We start from the raw sequence: 24,142 nt of genomic DNA on the forward strand, positions 1-24,142 counted from the left end.
AAAAGAGATGCAGAAGAAGTTGGAATTACACTACAGGTGATCAATAAAAGGCAAGAGTTTAGAAACATAATCAACAAAATCAAATTTTTTGAGGACAAACCACCTAAAAAGAAGCCCAACCGGATAATCTCTGAGGAGGAGAGAAAAATACGAAGCGAGAGAATGAAAAGATTCTGGGAAGAGAAGAGAAGAAAGGCCAACAAACCTTAAGTTCTATGCGGTCCACAGTTGGCCAGATTTGGAAGAAGAAGAAGAAGAAGAAGTAGAAGAAGAAGAAGGAGAAGAAATATTCATATGCATGCACGGAGGTGGAGCAGCAGGACAGTTTGTACAATTTGAGGTTCGGCCCTGCTCTCCGCTGTTCCGAAGAGCAACAGAGTGTTGATGTCAAAAATACCGCTACGCGCGTGGATACACAGAGCTTATTAAAGGAATAGGCTGTAATATACCATTTTACATAGACTTATTAATTTCTAGGGGGTTCACTGAACCACTGAACATATAGTACGCACCGCCACTGCTCCTGATGAACCTGGGAAGCAGAAACGAGCTCGGCAGGCCCAGGTCGCCCATGCGTCAACTGGAAATAGACCTGCACCAGGCCTCACATCACATTATTATTATTATTATTATTATTATTATTATTATTAATACCACTCCATACTCAAAAGTTATCCTTTGAAGAGAGACTACATTTTTTTTTGCTATTTTGCTTTACGTCGCACCGACACAGATAGGTCTTATGGCGACGATGGAACGGGAAAGGCCTAGGAATGGGAAGGTACAGCCCCAGCATTTCCCTGGTGTGAAAATGGGAAACCACGGAAAACCATCTTCAGGGCTGCCGACAGTGGGATTCGAACCCACTATCTCCCGGATGCGAGCTCGCAGCTGCGCGCTCTTAACCGCACGGCCAACTCGCCCGGCGAAGAGAGACTTACGGTAGTTGGAGCACCATGGGCGCCCGCAAGGGGGGTGGGGCAAGGGGGGCACTTGCCCCTCCCCTGGAATTCTAAAGATTTTGATGTTTAATTGTTTAATATCATACCAGATTATTTCATAAACTGAAATTACTGACAGTCATCTAGCATATGTTATAGCTGGAAGTTTCTGTAAACAATTTAATGTTGCTGACGTTATATTGGTTTTTATATTCAAGAAAATTGTTAGTGTGCCTCCCCCCTCCCCCTGGAAAAGATCCTGCGGGCGCCCAAGTGGAGCACTGTGATTATGAGGTGGTGGTAAACACAGAATACTAGTGATATACCATTTAAAAAAAAGGAACCTGTGGTTTTATTCAAAGGAGATAGGAATCTATATTGACCGGAGTCCTGAAGGTGGTGATGATTGTTATAAGGATGCAATATAAATCTATCGGGAATTTTAAACGCTCTGTAACAATGGTCAGGAGAGAATGAGAGAATTCGGATAGCCTATTCGAGGAAATACGGAGAAAAACATCTTATAAGAGGAAGAAGTCAAGAACTGACTAACGAAGGTCAAGACAGGAAGTTCCAGAAGGTCGCATGTACGTTTCAGAATTTTATTCTTGAGCACCTTAATAGATGTGCATGAATCTTCTACCGCTTTTTCCACGCGAGTGCGAACTGTGTTGGACATATAGACTTGGGCCCTGTTTTACTGCGTGTTTCTGTGATGACTGATAATGTGATGTGTATATATGAAGTCCCCGAATCAGAAGCATTAACCGGACGCGACTAAAATCCCTGATCCGGCCGCGAATCGCACCCGAGATCCTCTGAACCAAAGGCCTTGACTATGACCATTCAGTCAAGGATCCAAACAATGAGCATGAATCGGGGAGGTTTATGATCGCAATTGCTTTCATTTGTGCGTTCGTCTATGTAGATGAATTCCTCCTTATTAACGACTGAGTCAAGAAGTTTTGATGTATCCAAATGAAAAGAGACTTACAGGACAATTTTATTTTACATGGGACTACGTTAGGAATCGTATTCCGCAACCACAGAGTAGCAACAACGCATATAAAACTTGCTGAGACACGAAAAACTTTTGTAAACAAATTACGCAAAACCATTGTTTTGATCTTTCCATCTGTGTAAGGATACCAATCCCTCCGAAAAGTAATGATGCATTTGAGATTTGTCTGGAAGGAAACAAAGGATAGTACGCATTGTTGAATTACAATAAATTAAATATTTTAGGCTGTGTATTTATTCGTAATAATTTAAAGGAACATAATGTTTTAATATTCAATTTTTCTTCCCATCAGCCGTAGAGCATTTTCTTCTGTTGGCTGCTATGTGGAAGTATGAGTCATGTGAGAATAATTTTCATCAGCTGTTCGTAAAAGGAGTCTGAGAAGACGGGATTTAAACATCATATTGGTATTCATCGTTGTAAATTATCACGCTGCTGTATTAATTGAACTGTGATTATAACACAATGTCATGTCACGGCTGTGCCACGAAATTTGGCATCTTTGTGAAAGACGTAAGAATAAATTTATATACTCATGTGTGATAGTTTGGTAGATTGAGATATTTGGAGCTATTGAACGCTGTGTTTTACTTGGTGGCGATGTCTTCTTTATTTGATAGATATTTTCAAATAAATACTTTTCGCAGCTAACAGGAGTTCGAATAATATATATATGTCATAGGTATTTTAGATAGCCTATAGATGCTGTTTGTAAATCAATTAAACTTGACATTAGAGCAATTCGTTGTTCGAAAGTACATAGGTATTTAGTAGGGGAACATTTCTTCTGCTTACAGTTATTCCACAACTTTTTGACTTACCAAACAGCCAACGAATTTTCAGTCTCGTTAACAAGTTAGATTATTCTAACCAAAGAAACAAGTCCATATCTATCAAGCTTTTTGTTTGACTAGGCCTATACGTTTAGCACTGAACAAAGTACATAAAACTAGTAGGCCTGTACGTTGGGTATTTTGATTCCTTTATCCTTTGGAATAAAATACACTGCATATATAATATATATATCAAGACTAATGCTTTGCCATTCTTTTAGAACTATTTAATCAAAGTCCTTTAGATATGGCATGTTCTAAGCTGTTGAGAAATGTTTCAAATCAACATTTCCTTGTTTGATACTGAATGAAGTCTTTGTGTTGTGCTGGACTGTACACATTGTTCTGCTAAGCAGAGTCTTGGAGGGGCGTGCCGATCCAACTGATGAGCCCAAATGGCATATCTGGGCGAAACTCTGCAAATGCACATGACCTAACCACCCAAAAGCCAGTTCTATTCCCTTGATTTTGTATAGGCCTACATTGTATCCCCATATTTTGAACACTGTGATGTTGTTCATGGTTTCAGCAGTAAAAGTATAATATGCATGCTTTAATTTCAGTCATTCAGCTCTGAAACGTTACACATTGCTATATATTTTACTATTGAGATTGTATTACTTGCACAACTTTTAGTGATACATGGGCTCCGTAGTGCTGAATCGGTCAACTTCGGTTATCTTCAAGATTCATATTGGCAACCTTTGAAACACAAACTATGAATTGCTTATGCATTGCTGTGCCACATCTGGCGTACACTTTATGTACTAGTACTGTTGTTGTTTACACAGCAAAGACAAACTATAGAATTCATGCTAGGAACAAGATTCGCATCGAGAAATGTTATATAATGTGTGTGTGACACAGTTGTTGGCTTAAGATAATACCGATTTAGAAAATTCATATCGATCAATCATATTATCGATTCAATTCCAATTTCATTTCCGGGAGAGCTCCCTCCTTACTCCTCAACCCCGTAACACCAAATATCACGAAAAGTTGTGCGAGTAATACTTGTCCAACTTTTCTCTTTTTGCCATGGATAGTATCTGATCTGAAGAGTTTTATTTTTGTCATGTCAGACTAGATGACATTATCCAAAAATTCATTCTTTCAAAGGATTCAAATTTTAATGAACTTACTTGAGTTTTAATACAAACTGTGGAAGAAGGAATTTCATATCAGTTTTTTTTTTCCAGAGAACTGCCACAGAATATCTTGTAGGATATCCTTGTTACTAATCATTCTGTCTATTCATTAAAGGAGATTGCATGCTGACATCAATTAGCATTGTCTGTTTTCTTGAATTTTCTGTCTGTATGGAGGAGCAGTACGACATGCACTACGTGCCAGCATTACCATAAGCAAAACATAGTCACTGTGCGTCTGTAAAGATGTTGGGAATATGATGATGATTCATAAATTTAATATTTATTCTTCCTCAAATGACTGAGGTTGCCAAACTGACAAAGAATATCGTACAATACGGTAGCTTATAAATTTAGTACCTAATGTAATTAAAATACAGAATAAAAAGAAAAACAATAATTATATTGATAATATGGAGAAAACAATAGTTAGTCACAAAGAAGCAGCAGGTAAATTACTTTAATTGATTTAATTAAGTGGGTGCAGCGTAGAGATGATGCCTCAAGATCGCTATCAAGGCTTTCAATGTTTGTATGCCCCAGCTCACAATGGTCTCATTCGGCATACCAAGTAGCTGACCAGTAGTTAAGGAATGGTGCCCCTTGCACCCAACATGAGCCCCATGACCTCGATGTCCTCAAGGTTGTACTTATTGAGGTAATATGGAAGGATTGGTGAATATATCCTCTTATTTTCTTCATCAACTGCAACAGGCTGTTGGGCATGTGCTTCGAATCTGACTGTCAGGTCGAGAATGAAAATTTTTGCTCCCGGGTTTGAAGGCAATTATGTTGATTCGTCTGGTTCGACCGTCAATTGCGAGGTCAGGGACCTCTTCATGTACTGTGTATATATAAAGGCTTTTATGTCTGTAACCCCTATGGGTGGGGTGATAAAATACATCTATGATATCCCCTACCTGTTGTAAGAGGTGCTAATAGGAGGACCTGGGGCTCTCAACTTTGGAGCATGGGTTGGCGACCACAGTTCCTCTAGTTGAGTCTGGCATTGATTTGACATACTTCTCATCTCCTCTATCCGACCTCCCTTTGTAGTCCGTTCGTCTGTGCTGACTTGGTATTAATGTTTACAAGGCCCAGGGAGTCTTTCTTTTCCTCAGCCTTCCATTTCTTTTGCTGATATCTTCATTCTTTGAAGTGTACGACCTCTTCCATTTTCATTCTGGGAAGTGTTAGGAGGAAGGTTGCCCAGTTGTACTTTCCCTTAAAACAATAATCACCACCACCACTTTTCATATCTGTTAAAGTTGAAGATTTAAAAACACAGTTTTCATTGGTAAAACTCTTCGATATAGTTAGGTTTCAAAACTTTGGCAGTACCCTAAATTAATGTGAAATGTCTACTGTTGGTCTATTTTAAGCAGGCGCCAGCCCCGCGGTGTAGGAGTAGTGTGCCTGCCTCTTACCCAGAGGCCCCGGATTTCATCCCTGGTCAAGCCAGGGATTTTTACCGGGATCTGAGGGCTGGTTTGAGGTCCACTCGGTCTACTATGGTCGACTGATGAGAAGTCACGTGGTTGCGAGGGGTAAACATGGCTGCGTGCATGTGCCCATCTCAAGCCTCAAAGCCCGACATTAAACATTGTTCCGTCCTTGATTACTCTTCTGAAATGAGGTGCTGTTCTGAAGCTTCAAAGTGGTAGAGCAATTGTGCTTTAGTTACACATTTACTGTAAGTACTGCGTATGAACAAGTTAATAGTGAACATGCATCTGTTTCAGGTTCCCTATGGGAATCAGTATCTATATCATCTGATAGCCAGATAGGCATCAGTTGTATGAAAATGAGACAAAGTCTCTCGCAGTGCATTGGCACTGCCGGTGGCTCCAAGTAGCCTATGCAGTGGCCTCCACGGTATGCACTAGCCATGCGTCTTGGTAGTTGTGCTATTTACCAATTGAAGAGCCCAATTTAGCACACTGGGGCAAAACACTGGCAACCAGGAATGAGTTAGCTGGAAAATTTGTAATGTCCAGTAACGGACCATCTGTATTGGTATTATAAATGTACTCATTCAGGACAAATATTTCAGGTTCTCTGTGGGAATCAACATCTGTATATCTGTTTCAGAGAGTTCGCATTGTATGTCACGATGATTGTTTGTAGCTTAGTGTAGTATCTGTTACTCGTGCCGTACCTACAAGCTGTCACGACTTCTCATCATATGCAAATAGTATGTGATTACAATTCAGTAGCCACCTGACGGTGAGCTAGCGGCTGTGGTCTAACAAGCCAAGAATAACGGCCGAGAGGATTCATTGTACTGACCACACGACACCTCACAATCTGCAGGCCTTCTGGCTGAGCAGTGATCGCTTGGTAGGCCATGATCCTTCGTCCCCCTGTGGGTGGGGGAGGTAGAATAACACCCACAGTATCCCCTGCCTATCGTAAGAGGCGGCTAAGAGGGGCCCAAGGGCTCTGAACTTTGGAGCATTGGTTGGCGACCACGGGACCCTTAGTTGAGTCCTGGCATTGCTTCCACTTACTTGTGCTAGGCTTCTCATTTTCATCTATGTTATTCGACCTCCCTTGGTCAACTCCTGTTCTCTTCCGACCCTGACGCTATTAGGTTTATGAGGGCTAGGGAGTCTTTCATTTTCACGCCCTTCATGGCCCTCGTCTTCCTTTGGCCGATATCTTTATTTTTCAAAGTGTCCGATCCCTTCCATATTTTCTCCGTGATTAATGTTATATAGAGGATGGTTGCCTAGTTGTACTTCCTCTTAAAACAATAATCACCACCACCACCATGGCTCTTCGGGGCTATTGGGCCATAGGGTTAGGTTTGGTTTTAACCAAGGCATAAGGGGACTAGACTTCGTTCTGTGCACATGTGCACACATTTAATTATTACCGTTGGTGATAGAATTCCGGTACCGCAGTGTCTCTGATAATTGTAAATGTAGTTTGTGAGGTATGAAACGAACAACATAATATACTGCCAGTCAGAAAAAAACGTAGCACTTAGGAAAAATTAAGCTGAAATAAATTTTACGTTTATGTGTGTTATAATTTGTCCAGTTCCTTGGCCGAATGTCCATGAGGGTCTCAGGTTTGATTACTGGATGGATCTGGAATTTTAACCACACCTGGTTAATTCCTCTGACTCGGGGACTAGGTATTTCCCCCAGCACACTCCTCTTTGTGTACACGCGGCACACCACGGAAAGGTGCAGTGGTGAATACATCCTTCCACATTGTGTCGGCGTGAGGGAGGGCACCCTGCCGTTATACAGGGCCAAGGCCACTTGTGCAGCAGAGCTTGCACCAGGGTACGGGAAAATGATGATGTTGCCTGTTACACAGTACTGTAATTTTAACTCAATATTTTGTTCATTAAATTCATATTCCATGAAAACATCAAAGTGTTACGAATTTTTTGGTCAACAGTTTCTTTTTCTTTTCTTTATTTTCTCAGTTGGCTTTAGTTGCACCGACAGGACAGGAAAAGGAAGGAGTAGGAAGGAAGTGAACATGTTTTCTGCTGTGATTGGGGCGGTAGAATAACACCCACGGTATGCCCTGTCTGTCAGAAGAGACGACTAAAAGGGGCCCCATGGGCTCTTAACTTGGGAGCTTGGATTGGCGACCACAGGGCCCTTAGCTGAGTCCTGACATTGCTTCCACCTACTTGTGCCAGGCTCTTCACTTTCATCTATCCTATGCGACCTCCCTTGGTCAACTCTTGTTCATTTCCAACCCCGATGGAATTACTTTTGCAAATCCTGGTGTCTCATTTTCACGCCCTTCATAGCTCTTGTTATTTTTTGGCTGTTGTCTTCATGTTTCAAAGTGTTGGATCCTTTCCATTTTCCTCTCTGATTAGTGTTATATAGAGGATGCTTACCTAGTTGTACTTCCTCTTAAAACAATAATTACCACCAGCATGAAGCGTCTGTGACATTTACTTGGTGTGAAAATGGGAAACTAAGGAAAACCATCTTCAGGGCTGCCGACATTGGGGTTCGAAGCCACTATCTCCTGGATGCAAGCTCACAGCTATGCTCTCCTAACCACACGGCCAACTCCCTTGGTGACAGTTTCTTCTTCACTAATGGGTCGCTAGGATTATGTGGAATCAACAGTTTTTCAGCCTTCCTTCTTGCCCAGTAGTTCTTTATTCTTAAATACTGTGCAAGTATCCACAACCATCCTCCGCATAATCTTGATTTTGCTGATGTTAATTATGTATGTGTACCGAGCTCGATAACTGCAGTCGCTTAAGTGTGGCCAGTATTCAGTATTCGGGAGATAATGGGCTCGAACCCCACTGTCGGCAGCCCTGAAGATGGTTTTCCGTGGTTTCCCATTTTCACACTAGGCAAATGCTGGGGCTGTACCTTAAGGCCACGGCTGCTTCCTTCTCACTCCTTACCCTTTCCTGTTCCATTATCACTATAACACCTATCTGTGTTGGTGCAACGTAAAGCAACTTGTAAAAAATAAATATATATGTATTTAGTTACCCTTTTTGTTCCAGCATGGATGCCCAGGATGTGGATTTGCCTTTTGCAGCAAGTGTCTGCGGTACAAGAGAGTTATCCCTAAGCTGGGTCCAGACATTAAAACTGTTTGTAGATTCTGTTACATTGGAGTGCCAGATGCGTCGAAGAAAGCAGAGGTGTTAGAACCTCCTGCAGCTTATCTCAAGTAAGAGATTATATTAATAACCTTACATCTTTCTCTGTAGTCTCTTCCAAACAAGGGCGCCCATACCCTGGGGAAGGGGGGGGGGGGGGGGGGGAAACGCGGTCTCCCCCCAGCTCTCAGGGAAAGGAAAAAATCTAATGTAGTCAGGTGTTCTTCTTTCAAGAGAATTATTTAAAAGTCGGTATTACGTAGAAGTGGTACGGGATACGATGGGCGGTATTCTACCATGGAATACAAGTCGCCATTCATCTTCCAAAATATTAAAATTGCTACATACCCCAAGGTCTAGGTGATACAGAAGGACAACCTAGGGATAGATGAAATGTTGTGCTTGTTGTTATAATAATAATAATAATAATAATAATAATAATAATAATAATAATAATAATAATAATAATAATAAACTAATTTATTGGTGCAATGCTGGTAGACATTGTGCAATAGTAATACAATGTCGTAACCACAGTTCTGACATTTGCTTACACCACCTCAGGCCTGTGTTAATTCAGTTACTAGAGCTTGTAACTCGCTTGTCACCTCTGATGCCTTCATTCATATAACTTAATGACTTATTGGATAAGTGTGGTTTTGTTTCTCCTACTCAAATTTGGTAACAAACCTACCAGTTTTGTTAAATTTCATGTCTTTGGGATACTGAATGCTTTCCTCAGTATGCCTGCATTCTTCAACTTTTCTTCATGTTTCCACCAATGTTTTACTTTAGTCTTGGAAATACCTAACTATTTCACAGCCTGTATGGTAGTAGCATGTTTTGCCTTACATTAAGCTCATATTTTAAATTAAAATAAAATAAGATAAAATAATTGTATTCATCTTACTGTATATACAGCTGGCCACAAGGGTCCAGAATAGCTTCAGCATGATTACAAATTTTAGTAAAAATCTAATGTTATAATACTGCCAAATGAATTCTAAATAAGTGAAACATTCTCCTCTGCTAAAATACAAATGGAGATCACTGTTCTCCTCGGAAGTTTTCGTCAGCCGGGTGCCAGGGATCAGTAGCCAGGTGGGAATAATACATAAAAATGAATATGATAAAATTTAAATTTATTCCCCTCAGGGCATTAACAATATCAAATAGGTAAAATATTATCTGCAAATTTGAACTATTTTAGTGTTCTCACAAACAAGATATAACGGAGTATTTTGAACTTGTAGTGTTCTACCGCTTGTTCATGATCATGTAACATTGAGGCTCACCATTCTGTTGCTGTGTAGTGCGATACGGGTTTGTAACGTCCCGCGGAATCAAGTCCTCGCATGCGATTCCACGCCAATCCACACACTGCTCATGTATGACACTACATTATAATCAAGCTAAACATATAAACTCCAATGTAATTGATGTTATTAGGCTGACAGTAATGAAGACTTATCATTTAAATTAAAGGTATTACAGTATTTATACACCGGGCGAGTTGGCCGTGCGGTTAGGGGCACACAGCTGTGTGCTTGCATCCGGGAGATAGTGGGTTCGAATCCTAGTGTCGGCAGCCCTGAAGATGGTTTTCCGTGGTTTCTAATTTTCACACTAGGCAAATGCTGGGGCTGTGCCTTAATTAAGGCCACGGCTGGTTCCTTCCCACTTCTAGGCCTTTCCTATCCCATCGTCGCCATACGACCTATCTGTGTCGGTGCGACGTAAAGCAAATAGCAAAAAAGGTATTTATACTTTAATGTGGAGTACCCAGTGACTCGAATGTATTTATGTATGTATGTACTGTACGTTTAGTCGTCAGCCCAAAGGCTGGTTGGATCCTCAACAGATCCACCATCAGCTGTCATAGATGGCCTAGGCATCACTGAAGAGACGTACTAGGGAAATGAGGAGTGAGGTAGTTTCCTGTTGCTTTCTTCACTGAGCCAGAAGTTGCTATTACATATCAGTCTGCCAAGCCCACAGAAATGCATGCACCAACCGACCCTATGAGCAATAGTTTCACACCATTCATAGCAGGGACTGGCTGCATAAGGATTGGCATTACTAGCATCGCTCATACCTCAGTCACTTTCATATTGTCAAAGCCAAGGATAAGACAGAGACAGATCAATGAAAGTAACAAAATTGCTCTAGCCTATACCAGAAGACATAGTGCACTGTAAACACTAGGTCCCACCAGCAAAGGCAGGTGACTCGAATAATGTATTAATATTATGTAACTAGCACATATCTAGGTTTTGTGAGCTGGGCGGCCTGTATAAATGGCAGGGTGGTGCGCCCAGTAAAAAGATCCCAGGGAGAACACTGGGGATGCAAAATGTTCAGGGAGTCCCTCATCACAGACGCGATATATCGCGCAGGAAGTTTGCAGAGAAACCCAGTTTTGACAGGATTCCACGTACAAAATTTGTTAAGCTGCCTCTTGCATCGAAGAGTAACGTCTCCACTCATTATTTAACCCTTTTAGTGCCAGGTGAAAATGTAAAGGTGAGGTCTAAAAGTGCCAGGCTATTTTAAAGGAAAATGTAGGCTTTCAGGAAAAAAAGAATAACTCCTCTGTTTTTAAAGATGTGAAAGCAAAACTTAATTGGGGAGTACAAAACATAGTCATTCAAATTCAGGATAACTTTCAGATCATGATGAAATTTATTCCTCACATTATTAATTAATTAAAATAATTTATTAAGGAAAATAAAAGTTGGAAAATTTGGTAATTCCTTTTACCACATGCTTACAAATGAAGTAAATATGAACACTGGAGGGCACACGTACATAATACAAGAACCAAGAAACACATTTTGTTTGTTCTAAAAAATCTGCAGGGGTGTCAAAAATCCAAAATTCTAAAATCTAGCATATTGAAAAATACACCAACAAAGGCAATCACAAAAGTAAAGGTAATTAAATGATGACAATGAAAATAAACAGCTGTATAGCTGATGACTGGGGAGTAAATTGGTGGCCTCTTGGACTTCGTGGACGGTGATTCTGAACTTGGTGAGGAATCAAGAGGCTATTTCACTTTAGACAATGAATTGTACAAAGGTCGGTCAAATATAAACAGGATTTTTGTTCCTGAACATCAACAGTTGGTAGGACTGGCCCTGCACGTCTACTATGCTTAGGCAGAACCGTTAGGAGTGGGGAGAGCATGCTTTTACATATTTCCCGCCGTTTCGTCAGTAACGCTCACGATGTCGAAGCAACAGGCGAACTCTCCACTGCGCAACGCATGATTATAAAATTTCTTGCTCATGAAGGAGTTACATCGGTGGAAATTTGCCAGAGATTGACTGCACAGTTCAGCTATCATTATCAAGGATGTGTGAATTTTCCTGGCATGAACATTTCAAGGAAGGACGAGAACTTGTAAAAAATCAGCAGCATTATTGCCGTCCTCGGACCAAGATTACAGACGAAAACATTCATGCAGTTAAAGACATAATTGACGACGATTGACGGGCGAGAATATCAGAAATTGCAGAACAAGTCTGAATCAGTTATGGGAGCTGTCAAAGAATCGTCACAAACAACCTATAGTTCCGTAAAGTGTGTTCCAGATGGGTCCCTTGCCTTTTAACTGAAAATCTGAAGTTGTGACTTTGGGGGTCTGTCAGAGACTTCCAGCAAGGTTTGCGGAAGAAGGTGATGCATTTTTGAGTCATATTGTCACCTGTGACGAAACATGGGTCCACCACTACGCTCCCAAATCTAAACAAGCCAGTAAGGAGTGGGGGAGGAAAGGGGAGACAGCACCAGTGAAAGCCAAGACTCAACCGTCAGTTGGCAAGACTCTTGTAACCGTTGTTTTCGATCGGCGAGGCATTTTGCTAATTGATCTTTTTGCATGAGCAATGCACAATCAGTGCTGCTTACTACTGCGAGCTGTTGAACAAGGCAAGGGTTGCAAATCACCGCAAAAGGCGAGACCAACCGATTCAACAGGTCATCCTCCTCCACGGCAATGCGCAGCCTCATACTGCAGCTCTAACTGTCTCAAGCTGCAGGAAATACACTGGACTACACTTGATCATCCTCCTTACAGGCCAGACTTATCACCCTGCGATTTCCATTTGTTCGAGCTGCTTAAAGAAGCTCTAGGAGGGCAACGATTTGAAGATGACGAGAGTGTGGAAGACTTCGCGCACAACTGGCTGGTGACATGACCCTGTTCTTTTTACGATGAGGGCATCAAAAAGCTGCCGATATGCTGGGATAAATGCATTTCCAAAGGAGGGAACTATGTAGAAAAATAAATAGTAATTGCCTTGTGTTTTTCAATAAATTAATTTAAATGAAAAATAAAATCCCATTTATATTTGATCCGCCTCTCGTATTACCTGCATGGAATGTGACTGTACATAACCAAGCAAGTGCTAGTGATGATGTTGATAATAATAGTGACAGGGAAGAAAGGAATATTGACCAGGACAATCCTGCACAGCCACAACATTTCCTGGACTCATTAGTTCTTTAATTTCCTCCTCTCTTACACAACTCTTCTTACACTTTGACTCCATGGTTTTACGAGTCGCGCGTACACAAGCCAAGGAACTTTAAACATCACTCGAGATTATCGATGGAGAACGATTATGTTGTCAGAACGTGGTAGCTTAAACTCTCCTTGTCATGCCAAGATCAGGAGCCGTTTCTGGTCTAGAAGCCTATCAAAGAATGAAGAAACGAAGCATCCCTTAGAGCGCTGGCAAGAATTGTTAATTTTTTGAGGATCACACACAGCGACTCTGGCACTGAGAGAGTTAAGTGACGAAGGTGCTCTGCTTTCCACACAGTAAGCCACAACTGGATTGATGACCAAAACTGAATTAATTCATTCATGCAGTAATGCCAAACCAAACAACAGTCGATCACAAATTGGAAAAAGCTGTCTAAGCTCAAAAAATTTTGGTTTATTCATGACCTGACTGGGCGAGTTGGCTGTGCGGTTAAGGGTGCGCTGCTTTAAGCTTGCATCTGGGAGATACTGGGTTCGACTCCTACTGTTGGCAGCCCTGAAGTTGGTTTCCCATTTCCACACCAGGCAAATGCTGGGGCTGTACCTTAATCAAGGCCACGCCGATTTCTTCCCACTCCTAGCCCTTTCCTATCCCATCGTCGCCATAACACCTATCTGTGTCAGTGCGACGTGAAGGCAATTGTAAAAAATATTTGTGACCTGAGTTCAGCTGCAGTATGTATGGTGACTTTCTCTTCAAAGCTGGCACAGTTGGGGTATGGTACAAATAGACTTCCAGAAAAATGAATCTTTTTTAATATACACTAGGACTGTTCTCATGCTAAAAACAGTTGAACGGAAACAATAAACAATATACTATATCGGACACACAAGGGCTTCCAGGTCGGAGAGGATGAGAAAGTTCTAGGAGAAGTAAAAGAAGAAATTAACTCAAATGTATTGATTTAAGTGCTCCAATGTGGGCGTAAAATATGTAAATAAATAACACTAGGGCTGTTCAGTTTTTCAAAGTACTGTACATTTTAATATAAAAAAGCAGTAAAAATATACATCGTACACCCCAAGCTTTGTAACATTATAAGGAAGTAGAAATTATGCAAATCTTATGTGGAATTCCTTTCAGACGAAAGATGTGTTCATTGCAATGTCCAGGGACCCATCAGCCTGCCGCAAGAAGTACATTTACTTTTATTACCTAATAAAGAGCAGCACTCGGCTTTCTCCATTGCTCAAGTAGTTACTAGGATTGCTACTGGCCAACGTAAAATGGGATGTGATATAATTCCCAGCAATGATGAAAATTAGATTACGTTACCATCCCCTGTAGAATAAAAGCAAAAGTAATTAGATTATGTCAAGGAAACAATCTAGAATACAGAACAGCAATATTTTTGTATGAAACTTCCCTTAATGTAGTGAAGGATGCAGAGCTCCGGCAGCCTTGAGTTCGTGCACCCTTGTATGTAAGGGAAATGTGCTCTCGAACAGGGATTCAAAGAGATCAGCATCATCATCATCATCAAATGTAGTTTCCAGTTGTTGGCCAAGACTGCTTGGAACATAAGCCTCTCCATCTACTCTTGTCTTCCCTACACTTCTCCCTCTTCACTCTTGCGCAGTCCTTTCCTCTGTCATTCTCTACATGTGTCCATACCATCGCAGTCTAGATGCCTCTATTCTGTTCTGTAGTGGCTCTTCTTTTACTATGTCTTTGAACTTCCCATTTCTCATCTTATCCATTCTTGTTACTCCTATCCTGTTTCCCAGAAATTTCATTTCACTTGCCTGTACCCTGTCACGGCTCTCTTCCTCATCCAAGTTTCTACTGCATGCGTCAGAATAGGTACATAGTACGTCCTTTATATCACTCTTTTGCTTCTCTGTGGGACATTCTTGCTCCAAACCAGGCTTTTGAGACTTTTCAGTAATGCTTCTGCTTGTCTCCCACGCTTGATTATTCCCTTATCATTTCTTCCACTTTCCTCTATGATACTTCCCAGGTACATGACACTCTGCCTTCCTAAGCTGTTCTTCTCCAAGCATTATCCCTCCCGTAGGCCTCTCCTTCTTTCTAGTTGTGATCACCATCTCGCTCCTTTTTCAAGAGAAGAAGACTGAATTGAAAACAAACATTAAATTAGGCTGTGAAAAAATAGATCAGGTTAAATAATTTTATCATCTGGGTAGTGTTATTACCAATGATAATCAGTGCCTGTTAGAAGTCAAAAGAAGAATTGCTATGGCAAAACAAGTGTTTCAAAGCAGGAAAAATCTATTGTTAAATAAGCACATAGGAATTGAAACCAGGAAGAAATCTGTTAAAACCTTTGTTTGGAATGTGCTAACTTAAGGTTGTGGGAAAGCAAGCATAATCAATACTAGAATCTGCAGAAATGTGGTTCTGAAGAAGGCTGACAGGGACAAGTTTGACAGAAAAAAAGACTGATATCCAAATCTTGAATGACACTAATGAGAAACGGATCTTAATTTATTCAATAGAGCAGAGGAAAGCTAAAAATTTCTTGGACACGTCCTACGACATAACACCTTTCTCCAGAATGTCTTCGAAGGAAAGGTCCAAGAGAAGAAGAAGAGAGGATGACCACGTCTCTCATACCTTAGGAACATAAACACTCAGCTGGGTTTTGCTTCCTGTGTCACGATGAAAAGAACTGCTGAAGATCGTGGGGTGTGGCTGCAGCGACAAGGCCTAGCCTTTAGATAATGGATGGATGGATTGTTTCACCTTATCTTCCCATGCATCTAACTATTCCTGAATATCCTCTTCCTTTTCTCCTCAGACTAACAGGTAATCTGTAGATGTCATTTTCATTTTTCCTTCCCCAATTTTCCCTGCCACTTTTGTCATTAGCTCGTCTATTACTAAAACAAAGAGCAAAGGTGACAGAGAACTTCCTTGTCTTAATCCACTTTTTTTTTGCTAAACCAGTTTGTTCTCTCTCCTTCTACGTTCAGACAACTAACACTCCAAAGAATTATTAATAATTCATTTTGCCATGGGTAAAAAGTACTCACGCGTCTCCTAACAGGTCAACAAATAAGATTGAAATTTACTACAGTTTTATATAATGTATATAATGTTTAACTACGAGAGCAAGTCAATAAGTATCTGCAATTTTGCTCTAATTGTCTTTAGGTTGGCTCTTTGGCGTTGTGTGCTCACCAGCCGCTAGATGGCACTGTTGTCTACATCTGTGCTATGTTTCAGCGTTACCAGACCAGTACAGCTTGCGTGTTGCGACTAAAAGATGGCTGCGCCATTCGCTGTTTTCACCAAGGAAGAACAGCATTCTGTAATCCGTTTTTTGTTGAGGTCGCTGTACGAAACTGGACTCTTAAAATTACATTGGCTGGCCTGACCATAATGCCATTTTCCCAAAATGGTGCCAATCTCTAGGTCGACTGCTCATCAGTGTATAGTCTTCTATTTGAAAGGAAACTCAGTTCAGGGAGACTTGGTTTCTTGAAGACCTTTCTACGCTCTCAGTGAAGTAAACCCTGACCATTTTTCTTTTGATAAAACTGTACTCTTGTTCAAAAAACACTTTTATGACATTTTGTGCACATTTTCAACTTTTCAAAATGCGCATGATGATAGTGAACAACATTAGGTCTACTGCTCATATCGGAAGGCGAAATATTTTAAAGTCGAGCCCTCCATGATTACATACTATCCTCTTCATTCCGTATCAATATTGTAATGAAGTTGACTAATGAGAAAGGTTCCACCTGATCGATACTTTCCTTTTTTGTTATTTAGCCTTCGGCTAAATTTTTGTCATTAAAACTTACAGTACATGTTTCGATTGCTTAGCAGTCATCATCAGCTGTTTTTACATAATGCTTAGGTGAAAAATAGCATAAAACAGTTCCATAATTAAGATTAAAAATTATGTTAGTAAGGAACAATTAGGTATTCTCAATTAACAAACGCATCTTTTCTGCCAGTTACAGGTCGTACACTAACATCCCAACTTAACGATTTCCGAATAGAATTTGTATAACCGAGCAATTGGATAGGGGTAAGTTTAAAAAATTTTTACAGTTTCAATTTATTTAAAATGCAAACAATTTCTTTAGGCAACACACCCCCAGGTAATTTTAATTTTCTGCCGGTTACAGGTCGTACTCCAAACTATCCAACTTAACGAAACCTGAATAATTCGACCAACAATAAACATAATCTTCTCCACCGGACAGTAACGAGATACAAACAAGAAAGGTCTAGCAAAAGAAGGAACATTATACAACCAAGACAAGTTTGCAAGAGCATCATGCTAAAAACCGTCAAATTTAATAAAACCAGTGCTGTTAAAGAATGAAACCAAAGACTTTTTAATTTAAAAAAATAATTTTTTAAATTTGTATAAGGTTTAGGTTTTAATCTTTAACTAACAACTCCCCGTCCTCCCACCCTTCACGTATTTTTCCCATCCCCCCCTCCCCCAACCACCTAATTGTTCCTTACTAACATAATTTTTAATCTTAATTATGGAACTGTTTTATGCTATTTTTCTTCTTCATCGTGCTGGTAACTGGGTCAATCTCTCGATAGACAGTTTCATTGAGGACGATTCTCCAGACTCCTTCAACCTGGTACTTTTTATTTATGCAAGTTCTAATAATTCTTCATTCAGTTTTGAGGAGCTGATCAATTCTTCTTTCATTTTTAATTTGGAACAAGGTTTCGCAAGCTTAAGTGGCTTCAGGCAAAGTTACAGTTTTGTAGTGTTGGATCTTAGTGTCTATTGACAAGCATTTTGTTATAAGTTGCTCAGGTTATAAAGTGTGCTTTTTTTCATTTTGATGGTTCTATTTATCCATGTTGCTTTCTCGCTTAAGTTGTGCATAATGATTTCTCCAAGGTATTTAAATTCTAGGACTATGTTAATTTTTTGATCATTTATGATGACTTAGTTTATGTCGAGAGGTTTCATCGGCATGATCTGTTTTCTCAAAGGATATTTGTAATCCTGTTTTTAATGCAAATTTCTGGAGACTGGTGATCTGAGCACGGACTTCTTCCATGTTGAGGGCGAAAAGAGCTAAAATCATCTGCAAACCATAGGCAGTTTGTCCTTATTGAGGGTTTTGCTCCAATTTTGATTTTAGGTGGGTTTTCATTTTGCCGAATTTTTATGATGCAATCTAGAGCCACATTAAAGAGCAGGAGGGGTAATCCATCACCTTGTCTGAGGCCTGTGTTTATTGTAAAAGCATTTGACATTTCTCCTCTGAATTTTACCTTTGAAATTGTGTTGGTTAAAGTTAGTTCAACCGGGCGAATTGGCGTTGCAGTTAGGGACGTGCGGCTGTAAGCTTGCATGCGGGAGATAGTGGGTAAGAATCCCACTGTCGGCAGCCCTGAAGATGGTTTTCCGTGGTTTCCCACTTTCATACCAGACAAATGCTGGGGCTGTACCTTAATTAAGGCCACGGCCGCTTCCTTCCAACTCCTAGGTCTTTCCTATCCCATCATCACCATAAGACGTATCTGTGTCGGTGCAATGTAAAGCCACTAGCAAGAAAAAAAGTTAAATCGGTAATTGTTGTTCATTTAGGATGAAGGCCATATGATCTGAGGATTTTTAAAAGAGTGGGTCTGTGTATACTATCATAAGCCTTTTTGAAATCTATGAATGAAATGAACAGTTGTTTATTTCTGTATTTGTAATATTCCATTATTAGTTACAGGCTGAGAATTTGGTCTGGGTGTCATCATCATCATCATCATCATCATCATCTGATGTGGTAGTTAGCCGGTTTTGAGTCCTGGTGGTGTGAAAGATTTTCACCTTCGGAATTGTGGCAAGCAGAATAGAAGAGGTGGTGGTATAGACTTCCTAATCACCGGGCGAGTTGGCCGTGCGCGTAGAGGTGCGCGGCTGTGAGCTTGCATCCGGGAGATAGTAGGTTCGAATCCCACTATCGGCAGCCCTGAAGATGGTTTTCTGTGGTTTCCCATTTTCACACCAGGCAAATGCTGGGGCTGTACCTTAATTAAGGCCATGGCCGCTTCCTTCCAACTCCTAGGCCTTTCCTATCCCATCGTTGCCATAAGACCTATCTGTGTCGGTGCGATGTAAAGCCCCTAGCAAAAAAAAAAAAAGACTTCCTAATCACTAGCTTGCGTGCAAAACTCCCAAGTTCATTTGCAAACTTCTCCACAGTCAATATCTTTGACGGTTGAAGAGTTATTTCGAGGTGGACATCTTAGCTGAGTAACCCTGTATAACTTGATTAGTCACTTGTTTCTTCCTTTTCATTTCTCATACTTCTGCTACTGTAGTCATTTTAAAGGTTGAGACAAGATTGAGACAAATAAATCTAGCCCATACTGGACCTTATTCTGCACTCTTGACTACTGCATGTCTCCAGAGATAAATCTGAGCATGATTTGTGAAGTTAGCTCATGCACCTGAGAGGAATTTTACTAAAGCTAGCATTTTTACTTACCTTATAGTTACCATATGCAATAACATATTGGGAACCCTGAAGCTTCTTTCCCCAAACATTACCCAAAGAGGCAAAGAACACCTTACTAACACATAACAGAAATTGCTTACTCTCTTTCTGCTAACTTTACCATGTCACTTCTTACATTGTACTGATGACTGAAACCTGTGTTAATTTCACTTCCCTTAATTTCTGTTCCCTTCTCACTGAGAATCAATACTTGTAGGCCTGCTGCTTTGTTTGTACCAGCCACATGAGTCTCCACTTCTGTGAGTAACTGACCATTAATGCTGGTTGGGTGCATTGAAGTGTGGCAGCTGATGATTGAATGCTACCCAGTACAGCTACTAGTACTCTGATGTTCAGTTGACTGAAATTTAAATAGATAAGCTATATGATTGTACAAGCCAGAGTGGTGGAATTAATTTTAAAACTTCAGCATTTCATTCATATTGGTTATTTGTTTTTCTTTTTTCTTAATCTGTAATTTTGGTATAATGTCCTGATGGTAAGTTACAATAATTTCGCAAGGTATTACTAAAATGTTTTACAAAAAGAATACAGCTTACCAAAGGTTGACTCAGGTGAGTTTAAGATATATAGGAAGTTTTAAACAAAGTTTGAGTTTTATATGTAATAAAACAAACAAACAAACAAACAAAGAAACAAATTAGCATGTACCTGCAGCTTCGCCTGTGTTTATTAATTCAACCATTAGATGTTTTTAAAGCATTTATTTAAAAGCAAGAAAACATTAGATGTATTAACCCACATTGTTTTTACATAAATTGCATGAATTAAATTATTTTTAATTATATTGTTACTTTCAATGCAATCGGTGCCACAGTCTTCAGCTCCAAGATGTTCAAGGGTGCTCCAGGTGATTCCAAGTTGTTCAAATGCTCTATCATGTAGTTGACAGCCTCATCTGTATTACGTGTCGTGTCGATAGACTTGTACATTTGTAGAACACTGGGTAATTGTTGTAAAAGTTGCTTGTTGATGACGTTCACAGCTTCATTTCTCGGAGCAATAATTGCTCTTTGACACAGCCATGCGTGAAAATTTTAAGCGAATGAAATGTATATCGGATAAGTATTGAGCTATACCCATAAAATAAATAATTCAAATGATAAAAAGTAATTAATGCAGGCATCTAAGAATACGCCTCCATTAAAAATTTCACATCTCTGCTTGCCATAGATTTGGCTTGGCATTGCACACGTACACACAAACAGTTCTGGATATTACCTACTGAATATGGCTCCTCATGTCTGGGATCGAAAATTGCTTCCTGTGCTATGGTCTTAAAAAAAATGGCTCCTTTACTTGTATTGCCTATCTTACGTATGTTGCCCAGGGACAGTGAATCTGAACATTTAATCCTGATGGCAGCACATTGGATTGTCGTGTCCCAACACACGTTTTCCAACGGTTTTTCGTTCATAACTCGCCAACGAAAGGAAAATTGGAAAATCCGGCTTCGAGGTGCATTCGGATTCCCTTCCATCTACCTACGTTCAGTATGTGCCGCACGCACGCACACACACACACTCTCTCTCTCTCTCTCTTTCTTCCTTTTATTATTATAGATATATATTGCAAATACTGCACACACACACCCACAGAGAGAGGGGGAGAGAGAGAGAAGGTGGGGGAGGGGGGTTAAAATCTGTATTAAACAGAATCACAGGGGACCAGGAAATATTTCTACAAAAGCCAGATTTCCATTTAATGAAAATGTACTAGAAAATAGTCTACATTCTCCATTTATTCACACTAAACACTTGAGAACATGTCAAACATTATCAGAATACATTAAAATAATTGGTAACTTAATCTGATTACTGTACTTACTGGTAGAGTAGGAACTCGAGTACATGTCATACATAATCAAAAGGCTTATGTTTTATAAGTTTTCTTACTGTTACAGTACTATACATTTTCCAGCAGTCAAAGAGAGTTTTCTCATTTGCAGTGGTCTTACTTGCTCTTGATTGCCTGACTTTCCAACTAAAACTTAATGTCAGAAATTACAGTGAACATATTTGAATAATTCTGCCATATGTTGAATTCCTGTAACTCCTTTCAGTTTCCGATATCATCTTGATAAGTATTTAATCAGCACTCAGTCATTTCTCCTTTTCTTTTTCCTGTAATGAGAACTACTGAGCCGGCCCCGCGGTGTAGGGATAGCGTGCCTGCCTCTTACGTGGAAACCCCGGGTTCGATTCCAGGCCAGGTCAGGGATTTTTACCTGCATCTGAGGACTGGTTCGAGGTCCACTCAGCCTACATGATTACAATCGAGGAGCTATCTGACGGTGAGATGGCGACCCTAGTCTAGAAAGCCAAGAATAACAGCTGAGAGGATCCGTCGAGCTGACCACACGACACCTCATAATCTGCAGGCTTTCGGGCTGAGCAGCTGTCGCTTGGTAGGCCATGGCCCTTCGGGCTGTTGCACCATGGGGTTTGGTTTGGTTTTGGAGAACTACTGAACTGAATTACAAAGATGATGGCTGTTTATAGAGTGAAATACCAGTACGTGAAGTGGATTGTCCAGGCAGTCGGGAAAAACCTAGCATTTAAACCCCAAAACAAAAACGGGGAAAGAATATACTGTGCCATATGCAGTACCTGCCCTTGCTTCGCAGACCATCTAGAATGTATAGGATGGTTAAAACATTGCTAAATGATCTGCTGAGTGGATTGGAAACTTTCCCTTTGAGAGCAAAATTTGGTTTCCATATATTTGACAGTTCACACTAAATCTAGATTGATCTGCATTGCATTTTACACCAAAATTAAAGGAATGAGGTAATTTTTCTTTAAAGGTAAGTTTTTAAAAAAGTAGATAATTTATTTTAAGGTTTTGTGTGTTATAAATTCAAGCATCTCCTTAGGGATTTTGTTAGCTTTTTTATTACTGCTGGAGAAGAGAATAGATCTATTTCTCGAAACATGTACGATGGTGGTATGAATTAAATTAGTGAGCAGTTTATACTAATTGTATAATCAATTGTATTGATGCCGACTGAGTGGCTCAGACTGTTGAGGTGCTGGCGTTCTGACCCCAACTTGGCAGGTTCGATCCTGGCTCAGTCTGGTGGTATTTGAAGGTGCTCAAATTCATCAGCCTCATGTCTGTAGATTTACTGGCAGGTAAAACAACTACTGCGGGAGTAAATTCTGGCTCCTCAGCGTCTCCAAAAACCCGTAAAAGTAGTTAGTGGAGCGTAAATCCACTAACATTATTATTAATTGTATTGACAGGCGGACCTTTATTAGCCATGTTTATTACAGGTTCATAAATCATTAATAGTCAGTACGGATGTAATAGGAACCGAAAATGGTCAAGTTCATTAATTCAATGACAGTTGTTGTTTCTGTCTCATCTGAAGAGACACATTCTCTTTCACTGAAATCCAAATCATGCTCCTGTCTTACACACTTGTTTGGTGTGGAAAGAAGTGAGGAATAGTGGAGATAAATGTCATCTACATTAGATCCGCATTGTACAGAATTTTTATTCAAGTCTTGACTGCCTGCCTTCTTTTTCTGGTTATAAAAGAGGAATTTAGGTAATAAGTGCTGATATTGAGCTTTCCTCTCACGGTCACATTTAACTTGGCGCTCAGGAAGTTCGCCTTCTTAACTTCCTTAGCTCAAGGTGGTGAGTTTAACAGTGAAATTCACCACTTTTGTAAAATTTTCACTGTAGGCTATTAATTTGTAAACTCATTATAATTTCAGGCAGATTAATAAAATATGTACAAAAAAATACAAAGCTGTTCAAAAAATGTTTGTGTTCAACCTGCTCTAAGAATAAAAGTATTAAACACTTTTCAATCTATATGCCACAGTGTGTCTAAATTTTAACTTGTGCAGCAAGATAGCACATAAGTCATGGTGTCTCAACATGTTGCTCAACCCTTAATTAACAAACTAGTCTGTTATGTGTTCTATGAATTCCAGTCTCTTAATGGTACTGTTTGCTGCTGTTTGCTCAGTGATAAGGTGCCCAGTGTTGGAGCCTAGCATTGCTAAGGTGCACTTCCTTGAAAGCTGTATTGGCCTCTTAGTTCTGTAGTTATCCTTATCAAGCCCTCATAGGATTATACTGTTGTATATCTATATGGCAATACAATAACAACTTGCTGTCTTACCTTAATATTTCTTTTATCATCTCTCATGGCTCTATAGAGCCTGCCTTACATACTAGTGGACCATGAGGAACTAACCCTTGCAGAATCACCCCCTACGAGTGGGTTGGTTGCATAGATAGGTAATTTATTTAAACTGGCAAAGTTAGGACAGCTGTCCCTGTCTTACAATTAACCAGTATCAAAATTAGGTTGAGAACTAATTATATTTTATTAAAAAAGTAACCTATCATAAACTTAAACTATGTAGAACTATTGAACTATAGCCAATAGTGACTACTTGTACATTAAAATTACGAAAGTCAAGGGGAAAGAGAACAATGATACAGAAAAAGAGTACAGTTTTTAAGATGTATTTAAACAATAAAGTTGTAAAAACAAAAAGAGAATTACTAAACAAAGTAGAATTATCTGTGAATTACAGTACATCCTCAGTATCTC

The 24,142-nt window shown here is 39.9% G+C and overlaps 1 protein-coding gene across 2 annotated transcripts in view; it reads left to right on the plus strand.

Annotated features, from left to right (window-relative positions):
• The first annotated feature begins 2,297 nt into the window (after positions 1 to 2,297).
• The window catches only part of LOC136884480 (abscission/NoCut checkpoint regulator), a 90,272-nt gene continuing 68,427 nt past the window's right edge, over positions 2,298 to 24,142 (plus strand). For both annotated transcript variants that reach the window (XM_067156677.2, XM_067156678.2), the window contains exons 1-2: positions 2,298 to 2,475; positions 8,448 to 8,617. In XM_067156677.2, coding sequence (XP_067012778.2) covers positions 2,428 to 2,475; positions 8,448 to 8,617 — 218 coding nt within the window. In that variant the 5' untranslated portion in view covers positions 2,298 to 2,427. The remainder of the gene's footprint in view (positions 2,476 to 8,447; positions 8,618 to 24,142) is intronic.

This window comes from Anabrus simplex, chromosome 12 (assembly GCF_040414725.1).
Source record: "Anabrus simplex isolate iqAnaSimp1 chromosome 12, ASM4041472v1, whole genome shotgun sequence".
Classification (NCBI taxonomy): domain Eukaryota; kingdom Metazoa; phylum Arthropoda; class Insecta; order Orthoptera; family Tettigoniidae; genus Anabrus; species Anabrus simplex.